The following is a 12,088-nucleotide window of genomic DNA, read 5'->3' on the forward strand; positions in this document are numbered from 1 at the left end:
TGGCCACTGGGTGATTCAGAGTGTTGGACTGGATGGGCCTTTGGCCTGATCCGACATTGGCATCTCTTATGTTCTTATGTTACATGATGCTGACAGGAATGTTATGAGGAGCCTCCTTCACCTTCACTAGGGTTGCCACGTCTGGGTTGGAAAATACCTGGAGACTTTGGGGGTGGAGCCAGGAGAGGGTGGGGTTTGGGGAGGGGACTCAGCATGGTCCAATGCCATAGAGTCCACCCTTCAAAGCAACCATTTTCTCCAGGGGAGCTGATCTCTGTCAGCTGGAAATGAGTTGTAAAAGCGGGAGATCCCCAGGCCCCACCTGGAGGCTGGCAACCCTAACCTTCACTAGTTCCTGCCTTAAAAGGGAACATAATCTTCCACCTCCCTCTGCTTCCTGCCACTTCAGTAGGTGGATAAGAAAATAGAACCAAAAAAGGATATTGGTAGTTTCAGTTTTTCTTCCCCTTTGTCTGTGGGTTACTTTATATATCTGAAGATGGCAAACACTGCCTCCTCCTCCTCTACAGTATAAATAGAAACATAATCAGGGGTCATTTCATAGAAAAAGAGCTAGGGGAACGCATTAGCATAACTCATTAGCATATGCCACACCCCCTGACATCAGGGGCCCGGCGGTGGACCTGCAAGGCCAGTGGGAGTGCGAGGAAGCCCCGCCAAGGCCCTCCCTGGCCCCAGGCAGGCAGGGGTGGGGAGAGGCAGAGAGGAAGCAACTTACCCTCCCTCTTCTCCTGCCTCCTCCTGGCTGAATGAGGGCTGGAAGCGGGGTGGCCGGAAGCGGGGGCGGGGCTTCATCATGTGCCCCGCCCCCCTGCACCTCACCCGGGGGAACTGTGTTCCCCCATGTTCCCCCCCCGAAATGACCTCTGAACATAATTTAAATAACATTTTGTTGGCTTTTCAATAACGACCAAATCCGCAGCCAGATTGAAGCAACTGCCTTATTCTCATTCATTGTAGGGCTGGCTCTTGGGGACGGCATGGTCAGAATTCCCTCAGCATGATGGAGGGTGAGTGTAAATGAGAACTGAGAAAGTGGGTGAACATATCACCTACATGCCAGTCAGATGCTCTTCCACTGAACCACAGCCCTCCCCGATGCTGGTTGGTGACTAGGGATGGGCACAGACCGGGAAAATGAGGTTTGTTTCAGTTCATGGTTTGTGGTGTGCCCAGTTCGTGAGCCACAAACTGCCACAAAATGTTAAGAGCTAAACGAACTGGTTCAGTTCATGAGGTTTGTGATGCGGTAGAATGCCCCCCACCCCGGCGTGGACGTGCTAGAGACACACCAACCTTGTAGGGGATCTCTAGCTGACTCTCATTTAACTGCCCTCCAAGTTTGGTGAGGATTGGATTTACGGGGTCTGAGTTATGACCCCCCCTCCAAAGAAGGTGCCCCCATTCTCCATTGCTTTGGTGAAGAAATGCATTTTCTCCTGGGAGGTTGGCAAGGTACAAAGCTTCCACTTTGCACTTTAAAAGTATCCATTCACCAACCTAGAGGGACCTCCATGAACTTCTGGAAAGTGCGTGCCGGTTGACTCCATCTCCCTCCATTGCAGAGGTATAAGGAAACCAAAGAGACTAGAGACTTACCAGCTACACCTGTAGTACAACAGTATATCGATATAATGATACTGTAGTGCCTCCCGCCCCCAAGTTTGCCATGTGGAAGCTCCATTGTTGCTGTGCTTTATCTGCAGCCCCACCAGCATCAAGGAAATCACAGAATCCCATCTCCATGTGGAAGACACCAGAATCACCTGATGCTAGCTGACTGATGTTAATAGGACAGCTAGAGGGATGGCTTACAAGTTGTCAACCCTGCTGGGCTGGAGACAAAGGGTCATGTCCTTCAAACAGTAGCTTAATGTGTGGCAATGCGGAGGTCAATATTTTCACATCATGAAGGTAAACAGGGCTATTTTGGGCAGGAACGCACAGGAACGGAGTTCCGGCTGGCTCCCGAGTTGGCCACACCCAGCAGGAACTCATTAGCATAATAGGCCACACCCAACAGCAGGAACTTATTAGAATTGGCTACATTAGGGGTGTGTGGCCTAACATGCAAAGGAGTTCTTGCAACAAAAAAAGGCCCTGGGTTTTGACAACAAACAAGGTAAACAGAATAAGAAGCAAAAGGTGGGTGTGGCTGAATGACCACACTTCTGGTAACATGGGAGTGCGGCCTAATATGCTAATGAGTGGTGCAGTCAGGGGGTGTGGCCTAATATGCTAATGGGTTTCTGCTGCTGAGTGTGGCCTATTATGCTAATGAGTTCCTGCTGGACTTTTTCTACAAAAAAGCCCTGAAGGTAAATAACACCATCTGGTGAGTCACATCCAATTAAGCCTCTGTGAAAGGTAGAAGGCATTTTTCTTCCTCCAGGCAGTTGGCAACTCTAGGGCAGGTGCCAAGATTTTCTTCCCACGCAGTCATGAGGGGGACGAAGCCCTATCTGCCTTTCAAAAAGTCTCTGACTGCACGGAAAGATTTTTGTAACACGTCCTTTCCCCTCTAGTAGTCACTCTGTTGAATTCTGTCTCCTCCTTCTGGGCTGGACTTCCCTGTCAGTCCCTGTGTGAGAGAAAGGTCTTCAGTCTATATAAGCAGCTGCTATCAATTCTTCTCAGGGCAGCTCTTTTAAGCCAGTGTGTTCTCTTCTCTTCCTACTCCTCCCTCTTTTGAGGTATCTTTATCCTCACCTAAGTGCTGCCAGACATGGACATTTTGCCTCTGCTTCTTTACCTGGGCACAGGTAAGTGACAACTCAAAAGGAAATGGCCCAGGGGGGTGAGATGGGGGTACTCATTCAAGTCTTTTTGGCTCTGGCCTTTTTTAAAACCCTAGGCTAAACAAAATAAAAGTGTCCTTTTCTGATTAGGGCTGCTTAGGTAAACAACATCTACATTTTTATTTTGATGTGGTGGCAAAGGAAAGGAATAGAGCAGCAGTAAAAAATACCAGGGAGAAAATAGGTGAGTGTTAAGGCAATCTTACCTGTTTCACAATCAATGTTTTTGAAAGTAAAAATTACATCCTTAGGTAATGAGCAGATTCCTTTCTTCTGGTATTTGCAGGACAAAAGTTTGGTTGTGTTGTTTTTGTGTGTGGAGAGGTGATTACAACCAAGAGAAGGAGAAATAAGAAAACGAACGGCGGGTTTTGAAAAACTAGCAACAGCTGGAGAAAGAAAGATATTTTCTAAGATAAACAATCTGTTATTAAATTTAGACAGCAATCAGAAGAAAATAATTGTAAAGCTTGAGGGATCTGGAATCGGTAGCTGAACCTGAGTCCTGGACATTAGCTTTGAAAGGTGGCTTAAACTATTCAGTAAATCTCGCTGTTAAAAGAGAATATGATCAAAATGTTTAATCAGTGTCATCTGATCCCTCATAAATCAGTTAAAATTAATCAAAGGATTAATGGTGATTGTTGGATTTGAGGAAAGGTTGATGCAGACTTTATACATTTGTGATGGATATTGGGAACTGAGCTATTTCTGAAGGAACAGGTAAAGAGGGACCTTTCCCCCTTAAATGCTTCTTCTTGAATTATGTAGACTTTCTTCCCAAAGATAATCAACGGTTTTTTTAAAAGGAGAAACTTAAGGAATGAGTATAGCTGAGTAAATGAACTTATATGTTGCAGAGTAAAAAGATAAGTTTGATAAGTGGAATGTTTATTCTGACTAGGATGGTGAACTAAACTTCATAAGGTCTATGGTTTGTTTATTGAATAAAGCTCTGTATCCAGCGATCTTTTTACTGAATAGAAAGTAAAAACTATTCCAACTTCATCCGAGCCTAGGCTGAAGTTTACAAAAACGGGAGGGAGAGAAATACAGGCCGTATGGAGCTGCAGAAGACTGGAAACAAAAGCTTTGACCATTTCCCCCCTACTTCTCTGGGTCAGTTTGACCCCAGGTTTTAGTTCAAGGCTTTTAATAAGCATCCTGGTCGGAAAATAGAAATTATTTTGTTACAAAGTCTAGTTGTAAAATGTTGGGGACTGTTGGCAGCCAGTTATTTTATTTTGCAACCCTTCCCTATATCCCCCCCCCCCCAACACACCAAATTCTACAGGAGCAAGGTTTTTAAAACTTCTGGTCATTCGGACTCATTCCCATTTACTTTTGTGAACCAGGGATATTCTTTGGGATGAACTACCCCCGTCTGGAATCCCTGTGTCCTGCCAACTGCACACACAGAGACAATTCATTCCCCTGCTCTGCTTTTTCGCAGGCACTTTGCTCCCCTTCCAGGGGGAAAACAAAGGTGCCACACCCTGCAAAGGTAAAATGGGAAGAGTTTAGACGGGAGCTGGGAACAGTTGCCACTGTTTGTTTTGTTTTTTGCTGGCTGTGCCCCTGTGCTTTTAAACTACGGACTGTCCAGGAATATATGAAGGCGACATTTTAATTTTAACAAGCGGATCTGAATAAGCACAATGCGCTTCAAACTCCCGATCCCCAGGTAGTTTTGGCTCCATCATGAGAAGGCATCTTGTGCTGGTCCTGGCGAAGCTTTGGGGGCAAGCCTGTATCTTGCCCTATTCCCCTTCTCACTAGGATAGCCAACCTCCAGGTCGTACCTGGAGATTTGCCACGATTGCTATTGATCTCCAGTCAATCAAGACCAGTTCTCCTGGAGAAAATGGCTGCTTTGGTGGGTGGACAGTTCACCGTGGGCACTGTGGCATTATACCCTGCTCCTCCCCAAATCCTGCCTCCCTCCCCAGGCTCCACTCCCAGAATCTCCAGGTATTTCCTAACCCAGAGCTGGCAAACCCTGCTTCTCACTACTACACCACTACTACTACACTACTACAACCCCCCCTTTCTGCATGGCTTTGTCCACAGAGGCCCCCGTGGTGCGGGCAGGATCCAACCAGGGCCGGCTTGCTCACTAGGCGAACTAGGCATTCGCCTAGAGCGTGCCGGCCCTTAGGGGCGCCAAACTGCACCCACCCCCCGCCAAAAGCCCTGCATCTCCCTGACCGGGTGGCTGCCACCGCCGTCACCTCTTTGGCCGGCTAACTTCTCCCTGCCTGCCCCCTCGGCTTCCCAGCAAAGCGCTTCTCCTCCTCCTCTTCCTCGCGGCCAGGGACTGGAAGCTGGAGCAGGAGCAGCTGCAGGGCCGGGGGAGCGACAGCTTGTGAGCGCCCTGCCAGTCAGCCTCTTCTCCAGGCGCCCTGACGAGGGGGAGCCTGGCGACTCTCCTTGCGCCTTCTGGTTGTCAACTTGGCTGTTGGTGGGCGCATGGGGAGGGGGGGCGCCAGAAGGGATCCTCGCCTAGGGTGCAAGATAAGCTGGGGCCGGCCCTGGATCCAACTTGCTGTTCTTTCTGACTGGGCACATGTTCTCTAATAGCATTCAAGGATGCATCCCAGATCTGATTAGTCTGGATTCAAACTGAAACCCACACAGCAATGACGGTAGTTTTTACCACAACAGACACTGAGTGTGGTGTATTCCATCTGACCAAAGTATGTATGTATGTGAACTCTGTCATTGAAAACACCATGTGAAGCTTTCATCCTGGGCGAGGATCCTAATCACTCACTTGTAATTGGTAGCCCAGGAAGAACTGACCAATCACCAACAGCTAGTTCCAAGAGCGGGAACTATTGTGATTGGACCTTATCCCTGCAACCTCATAGGTTGATATTGGATAATAGGGTGTGGCTACATTAGCTGGGAGAGTTTAAAAGTAGAACAGCTTCAATGTAAAAGCTGTTCTGGCTATTTTTGTTGATCTGTTTGGAGTTGAGTCACGAGTTGCTGAATAAAGCTGATCTTTTGCTGAAATCACTCTCTGACTCTTTGTTAAGTAACCGACTTAACACTGAGTATACAATAAATGTGGGAATCTGGTGGAGGGAGGTGGGGAGGGTCTTGTGTGCGAATCAGGAGGACGTGCACTGAGAACCCTTTTTAATCCCGGCAGGGCTGGCGCTGTGCTGTGGATTCAGTGTGGACGTGGATTTGCCGACTGCCTTCCAGGTGCCAACCCGGAGCTTTGGGAGCAGCGTGGCCCAAATCGGGAACATGTAAGAGGAAACTGATGCTGGGCTGGGGGTGGCGGCGGAGTGGAGAAGTGGCTGAAATAAAGGCACAAAAGTAGTGGCAGAGCCCTGTAACTTGATCGCTCCATGGGAAGTCCCCTTTTTGCATCCCATGTCGGGCCCTCCGAAAACCTGCTCATGTTTCCTCCCACTTGTCACTTGTGCTCCAGTCCGACCCCTCCCATTGCCACCCTGCCTAGTTGGAATTTCCTGTCAGCAACAACACCCCCCCCCCTTCTCTGACTCCTTTAGCTTGGGCCAGAGGTTCTCTTTCTCATTCCAAGGAAAGTCAAAACACACATCGCTGCATGTGTTCATTCACGTGTGGCTCTTCTCTTAGCATCCTTTTTGTCTGTTTCTTGTGTCAGCTGGGAGGTCTAAGGGTTGCCAACCTCCCGGTGTGGGGCGGGAGTTCTTCCAGAATTACAACTGATTTCCAGACGGCGGTCTCCCCAGAGCAGAGGACAGCTTCAGAGGGTGGACTCTATGATATCACATCCCTCCTAAACACCCTCTCCCTGCTCTGCCCCCAAATCTCCAGGAATTTCCCAACCCAGAGTTGGCAACCCTACACAGAGAGACTTCCTCTTCCTCTTGGTTTGCACCCTCTATCTTGACAGCCCTGTGCAAATGCTAACAGTGCCATCTTTTCTCCCTTCCCAGGCCGTTTGTGGGGGCTCCATTCCAAACAGGTCAAGCCAATGAAACGGGCAAACTCTACCAGTGTGCCTACCGCACAGGTGACTGCAAGGAGATTAATGTCCAACGTGAGTGAGCCTGAAGTTCCTGCTAAAATGGGTTCTCTCTGGATAGTTGGGCCTCACTAAAAGGGAGAGCAGGGGAGCCAGGACTCCTGGGCTCCCTTCCCTCTCTTATTCAGGGAGGGGGGTCGGGCTGCCAGGATTCCCTGACGCTTTGGAGTGCGGGACCAATGTAGGAAGTAGAGGTCTGAGAGGAAGAACATGTGGGAAGTGAAATCATCTTGGAGGAAGTGAGAAAGGGGTGACCATGAGAATTATACCACTCTGGTGAATCTCTGAGAGGAGGAGTGGTGCTCAGTCAGTTAACGCCCTGGAAACTGAGGACAGGAGAGAAAGAGACAGAGTGCTATACTGAGCCAGGGATGCCATCCTCCAGGTGGGACCTGTCTGAGCTAGGGATGCCATCCTCCAGGTGAGCTCATCCTCCAGGTGAGCTCATTTCCAGACTACAGAGAGCAGGTCCCCCGGAGAAAACGGATGCGGTGGAGGGTGGGTTCTATGGCATTGCACACCCCACGGAAGTCCCTGTCCTCCCCAGGCTCCACCCCCAAATCTCCAGGAGTTTCCCAGCCTGGCTCTGGCAACCCTCCCCTCCCCCCCATCCTCCACTGCTGCCAGGGGGGGGGGGCGCCTGGGAACCCTATCCCAAGCAGAGTTGTGCTCTTCTAAATACACTGAAGTCAATGGGCTTAGAAGGGTGTAACTTTGTTTAGGATTGCAGCAAGAGTGTCTGAGCTCATTGTAAAGGTCTGGAAGGGTTGCTGACTTAAGAGAAATTATTTGGGAGTCAGAATCCTTGGTTTTTGTTTCGATTGTAAAGTCCGGGTGGGGTGGGGTGGATAGGGATCTGGATTTTTAAAAGCAGGTTGTGAAGGTCAGCACCAAATACCTTGCAGGCTTTATATATAGCAGTAATCTTTGTGTGTATTTCTTTCCCTTTCAGGACCTGCAGACGCTGTCAACATGTCTCTTGGCTTTTCCTTGGCTGCCCAGGCCTCTCAAGTCCTGGTATGTAGATCGGTAATGAAAATTGTTGGTGCAGGACTATTAACTACTGAATTGCGGAGGCGGGCGGGCGAGTCTAGGATCCAAATCTTCACTTGTGCAATTTCAAAGTAGTAGTTCTCATGGCCCTAAATGCCTCCCCCACCAACACCGCTGTTGGCCAAGGGGGATCTTGGAAACTTAGGCCAGGGTACTAAAAGAATTAGCTCCTCCCATCCTATCCAGCCTGCCCGTTGAGTTCTGCCTTTAGGGTTGCCAAGTCGATCTTCTGCCGGAGTGGGGGGCTCCTGGCCGCCGGAAGTGACGTGACGACGGCAGGCATGCTGGGGGCGGGGCCATGGACAGTGGGGAACGGGCCTCTGGGGCACGGGTTTCCCCGCCCCCCGGGGGGACTTGGGAAGCCTATCTGCCTCTCAAGCCCTGCTCTCTTGGCCCTGTCCTTCACAGGAGAGTTTCTGACTCCAGATCAGGAAGACCCTAGAGACTGTGGGGTTGCCTGGCCTCCCACTGACTGCCCTCGTTGGCTGCCTCCACTCCAAGACAAATAATAAAACAGTCATTGTTGTGTGGTGTAAAACCGTAGCGTTTCCAGCGATTCCAAGAGTTACCCTCTATCCCTTCTGGGCTTCCCCCAGAAGTGATGTAATGGTGCCCATGCTGCTCTGGGCCATCCCAGGTCACACCCCCAACAGGCTCCTGGCATTTGCCAGGCACGACGGCCTGGCAACCCTATTTGAGGTGGACCCTGAGGTGGGTGGGGTTTGGGGGAGGGGAGGGATCTCAGTGGGGTGTAATATCATAGAGTCTACTCTCCAAAGCAGCCATTTTCTCCAGAGGAACTGATCTCTGTTGTCTGGAAATCAGTTGAAATTCCATATCTCCAGTCCCCACCTGGAGACTGGCAACCTTAAAGGTGAGGTGGCAACTAGAGACAGGACATTTTCTGTGGGGGCGCCTTACCTCTGAAATGCCCTTCCTCTTGTGGCTTGCCTGGCACCCACTTTACGTCCTTTCAGGCGCCCGTCCAAAATGCATTTTTTTTACCTCAGGCTTTTAATTACGGGTTTTTATCTTTCAAGCTGTTTTATGGTCTGCTTCTGGTCTGAGTCTTGTTTTATGGATAGTTTTATGCCTATTTTTATGTCCCTGGGCTTTTGTTTAATGGCTTGTTTTATATTGATCATATATAATATTAAGTGTAAGCTGTATCCACCAAGACTCCAGAGAGGCAAAACAAACACACAAGTTCACGGGGTAGTTTCGGTCCTGTCAGTCTCTCTCAGGCGGACCTCAGTTAGGTTCTCACGTTTCCCCCCCTGGTTTTGCTATTATGCCTGTTAACAGCCGCCTGACAGGGACATTTAGCAGGTGAAGTTGTTCTTGGCATGGAGATAGCCGGTGGATTGTAAGTTACAGGAGGCATGTACACGAGAGATTGCAAATTATATACAAGACCCATTTATTGTGGGGGAGACTTTAAACAGGGTTGATGGACTTTCTTGTGTAGAACTGAAGCCTTGGCAATGAACAGGAGCGTAGGAGAATTTGTGCTTGCAGGGCCATTCTGAACCAAGCTGTTCTATCCCATGCCCTGACCTGGACGTCCCCAGCCTAGCTGGATCTCATCAGACCTCGGAAGCTAAGCAGGGTCAGCCCTCATTAGCAGGGGTCATTTCGTAGAAAAAGAGGTGCAGGCGCTCATTAGCATAACTCATTGGCATAACTTATTTGCATATGCCACACACCCTGACATCTCCGGAAGTGTGTCAGAAGGCAACACCCACCGCTCAGGCTCCACTGGACTCTTTTTGAATTGCTAGCTATTGGGGGGGCCCCCGGGGGGGAACTTGCAGATCTGCCCTCGCAGAGGAGGGAGAGCTTGTACCTGAATAAAACTGGGTCTTAAAGGTGCCACTGGACTGTTTTGGATTGCAAGCTATGGGGGGGCCCCCTCTGCAACTTACCTGGCTGCTTCTTGCTCCTTGTGGCCCAAGGCTGCTGGGAGCAGGGGGTGGGGCTTGTTGCATGTGCCCGCCCCCTGGGCTCTTTACTGCTGGAGCGCCGCTCCTGTGCGCTCTTGCAGGAAATGACCCCTGCTCATTAGTACTTCGATAAGACTCCACCGAAGAAGTCCAGGGTTGCTATGCAGAGGCAGGCAATGACAAACCACTTATCTCTGTCTCTTGCCTTGATAACCCCACAGGGTCGCCATAAGTCGGCTGTGGCTTGACAGATCTTACCACGACCATTCTGTCTCATAGCTGTAGGGCATTTGACCCTACTTTTAAAGTACAGGAACGGAGAAATATGTTTTCGTCAGGGAATGCGGGCCTGTCCCCTTCACCCTTCCCGTCTGTTCTCTTTGAAGGTGTGCGGCCCCACAGTGCAACGGGCCTGTGGGAAGAACATGTACGTGAACGGCTATTGTTTCCTCCTAGACCAGACTCTGCAGCAGCTCCAACGCTTTCCTGAGACCTTACCAGGTGAGACCCAAACCTGAGTCTGAAAAGGGGCAATCAAGCCAAAAAGAAAAGGAAGAGAAACCCCACAGGGATCTGAGGATCCCAGGATTTGGACCCTAAGTTGGGTAGTGTCATGTATGCAAAATACGGTTTCTAGGAACAGGGGTTGAAAGAGCTTCCTGTTTTCAAAACAGTTTTAGTTTCTTTTATTTTTGTTAATTATTGTTATTTTTTATGAGTAAAGGCTGAGTGTGAAAAATACAGATTGTGTTTCTAAACCGTTCAGTGTAGGGATGGCATTGGCGTAAGGATAGACAGGTAACAGGTTATTATCCCTCCGCATGGGAAGAATTCCTTTTAAAACAGACACATGGAAACAAAGGGCCTCTTTGCCTGTCCCACAGCCGCGCTTTAACCACTAAACCACAGGGCTACTTTGAGAGGAGCTACTCTCTTTAATAGCCTATCTCAGTGGGTTATCAGCCCTCTGACTGAAGAGAAGTCAGGAGTTCATTTATTCCAGGTGTCGAGTGAAAGCCTTCTATCCCAGCTAAAGATCACACCTGTTATCTTTAAGCTTTTTATTTAAAACCAATCTAATCATTCTTGAAAGGAGTAAATATGAATCACGATGATACCAAAATACGTGCATATGTTAATGAAATCAGAAACAGAAAGACATACATATCATCTCTCATCCTATCTATTTTAAGATTAAGAGGTAAAATACAACTCCTTCGATTCTCACCAAAGCGGTTTCAGAATGATGGTCTCACACAACCCACATCTGAGAGATTCAGGGGTTTTTTGGATGTGGTTATCCTATACAGACCCAGTTCTGTGAAACTCACATGGCCCTATCAAAACCAATTAATTCATCTCCTTTGATTCCATGAGGTAAGCATTTCAGACCTTAGAATTAATTTCCCCATAGCAATATTGTAACCAGAGATCTGCCGGTTCCTGAGTTCACAAGATTTATTTCTGGGCAAACCTCCAACGATTCACAATTATCTTTCCAATGATGTAACAGTGAGATTTTTGCTGAAATGGTAAAAATAAATCCTCAGGCCAGCTTTGTTCAACCGTTGACAATCGGGGTCTGCAACAGACACATATCATTTGAGAAGTGAGCCTGCCACAGATCTGCAGTTGGACGGGTGTACAAACTCGTAATCTCATTCAAGCCCAGAAGTAACTGGTTCTTCTGGCTTCCGGGGGCATCTTCCTATTCAGAGGGGTGACTGGCTAGCCCATCAAAACCCCAGGTTGGTCCCTCTGGATGCTGCAGTGCCCACCAGTCTCTTACTGGCCACCTGCTTGCTTCTTTGGGGGATAAAATCCAAAGGTTTTTTTGTGACTGAAACAACCAGGAAGCTTCAGGGCTTTCCCTAGGAATGTGTTGAGCTCACGCTAAGCAGCAATGTCACAGCCATGCACCCTCTGCTGGGCCATGCACGCAGGCTTTTTGGTGTCGCTGGGCGTGGGGCTTTCCCCACTGCCTGCGCAAGGGAGAAACCCTCTCCTTGCTCGAGGGGCTGGGATTGAAAAAGGCATCACTTCCCATGGTTTTGCGCATGCACATTTTTTATCTTGCAGTCATCTTAGGGCAAATAGGTCTGGCAGAGTTTTGAACCAATTAAAGAAAACCATGCAAAAACGTGTTCCCCATTGTTAAAAGTGAAAGGAGCATGTCTGTTCTTGAGATAATATTCTTCTTTCACATGTAACCATTGTTGTCAGGTGATTTTTGACCTTATCCTGTA

The 12,088-nt window shown here is 48.9% G+C and overlaps 1 protein-coding gene across 1 annotated transcript in view; it reads left to right on the forward strand.

The window, feature by feature from the left end:
• The first annotated feature begins 2,714 nt into the window (after positions 1-2,714).
• The window catches only part of LOC107106206 (integrin alpha-X-like), a 44,584-nt gene continuing 35,210 nt past the window's right edge, over positions 2,715-12,088 (forward strand). Inside the window, exons 1-5 of the mRNA XM_015406315.1 lie at positions 2,715-2,783; positions 5,977-6,079; positions 6,758-6,861; positions 7,799-7,863; positions 10,229-10,343. Coding sequence (XP_015261801.1) covers positions 2,747-2,783; positions 5,977-6,079; positions 6,758-6,861; positions 7,799-7,863; positions 10,229-10,343 — 424 coding nt within the window. The 5' untranslated portion in view covers positions 2,715-2,746. The remainder of the gene's footprint in view (positions 2,784-5,976; positions 6,080-6,757; positions 6,862-7,798; positions 7,864-10,228; positions 10,344-12,088) is intronic.

Source organism: Gekko japonicus, unplaced genomic scaffold, assembly GCF_001447785.1.
Source record: "Gekko japonicus isolate JY-2015 unplaced genomic scaffold, Gekko_japonicus_V1.1 scaffold2016, whole genome shotgun sequence".
NCBI lineage: Eukaryota > Metazoa > Chordata > Lepidosauria > Squamata > Gekkonidae > Gekko > Gekko japonicus.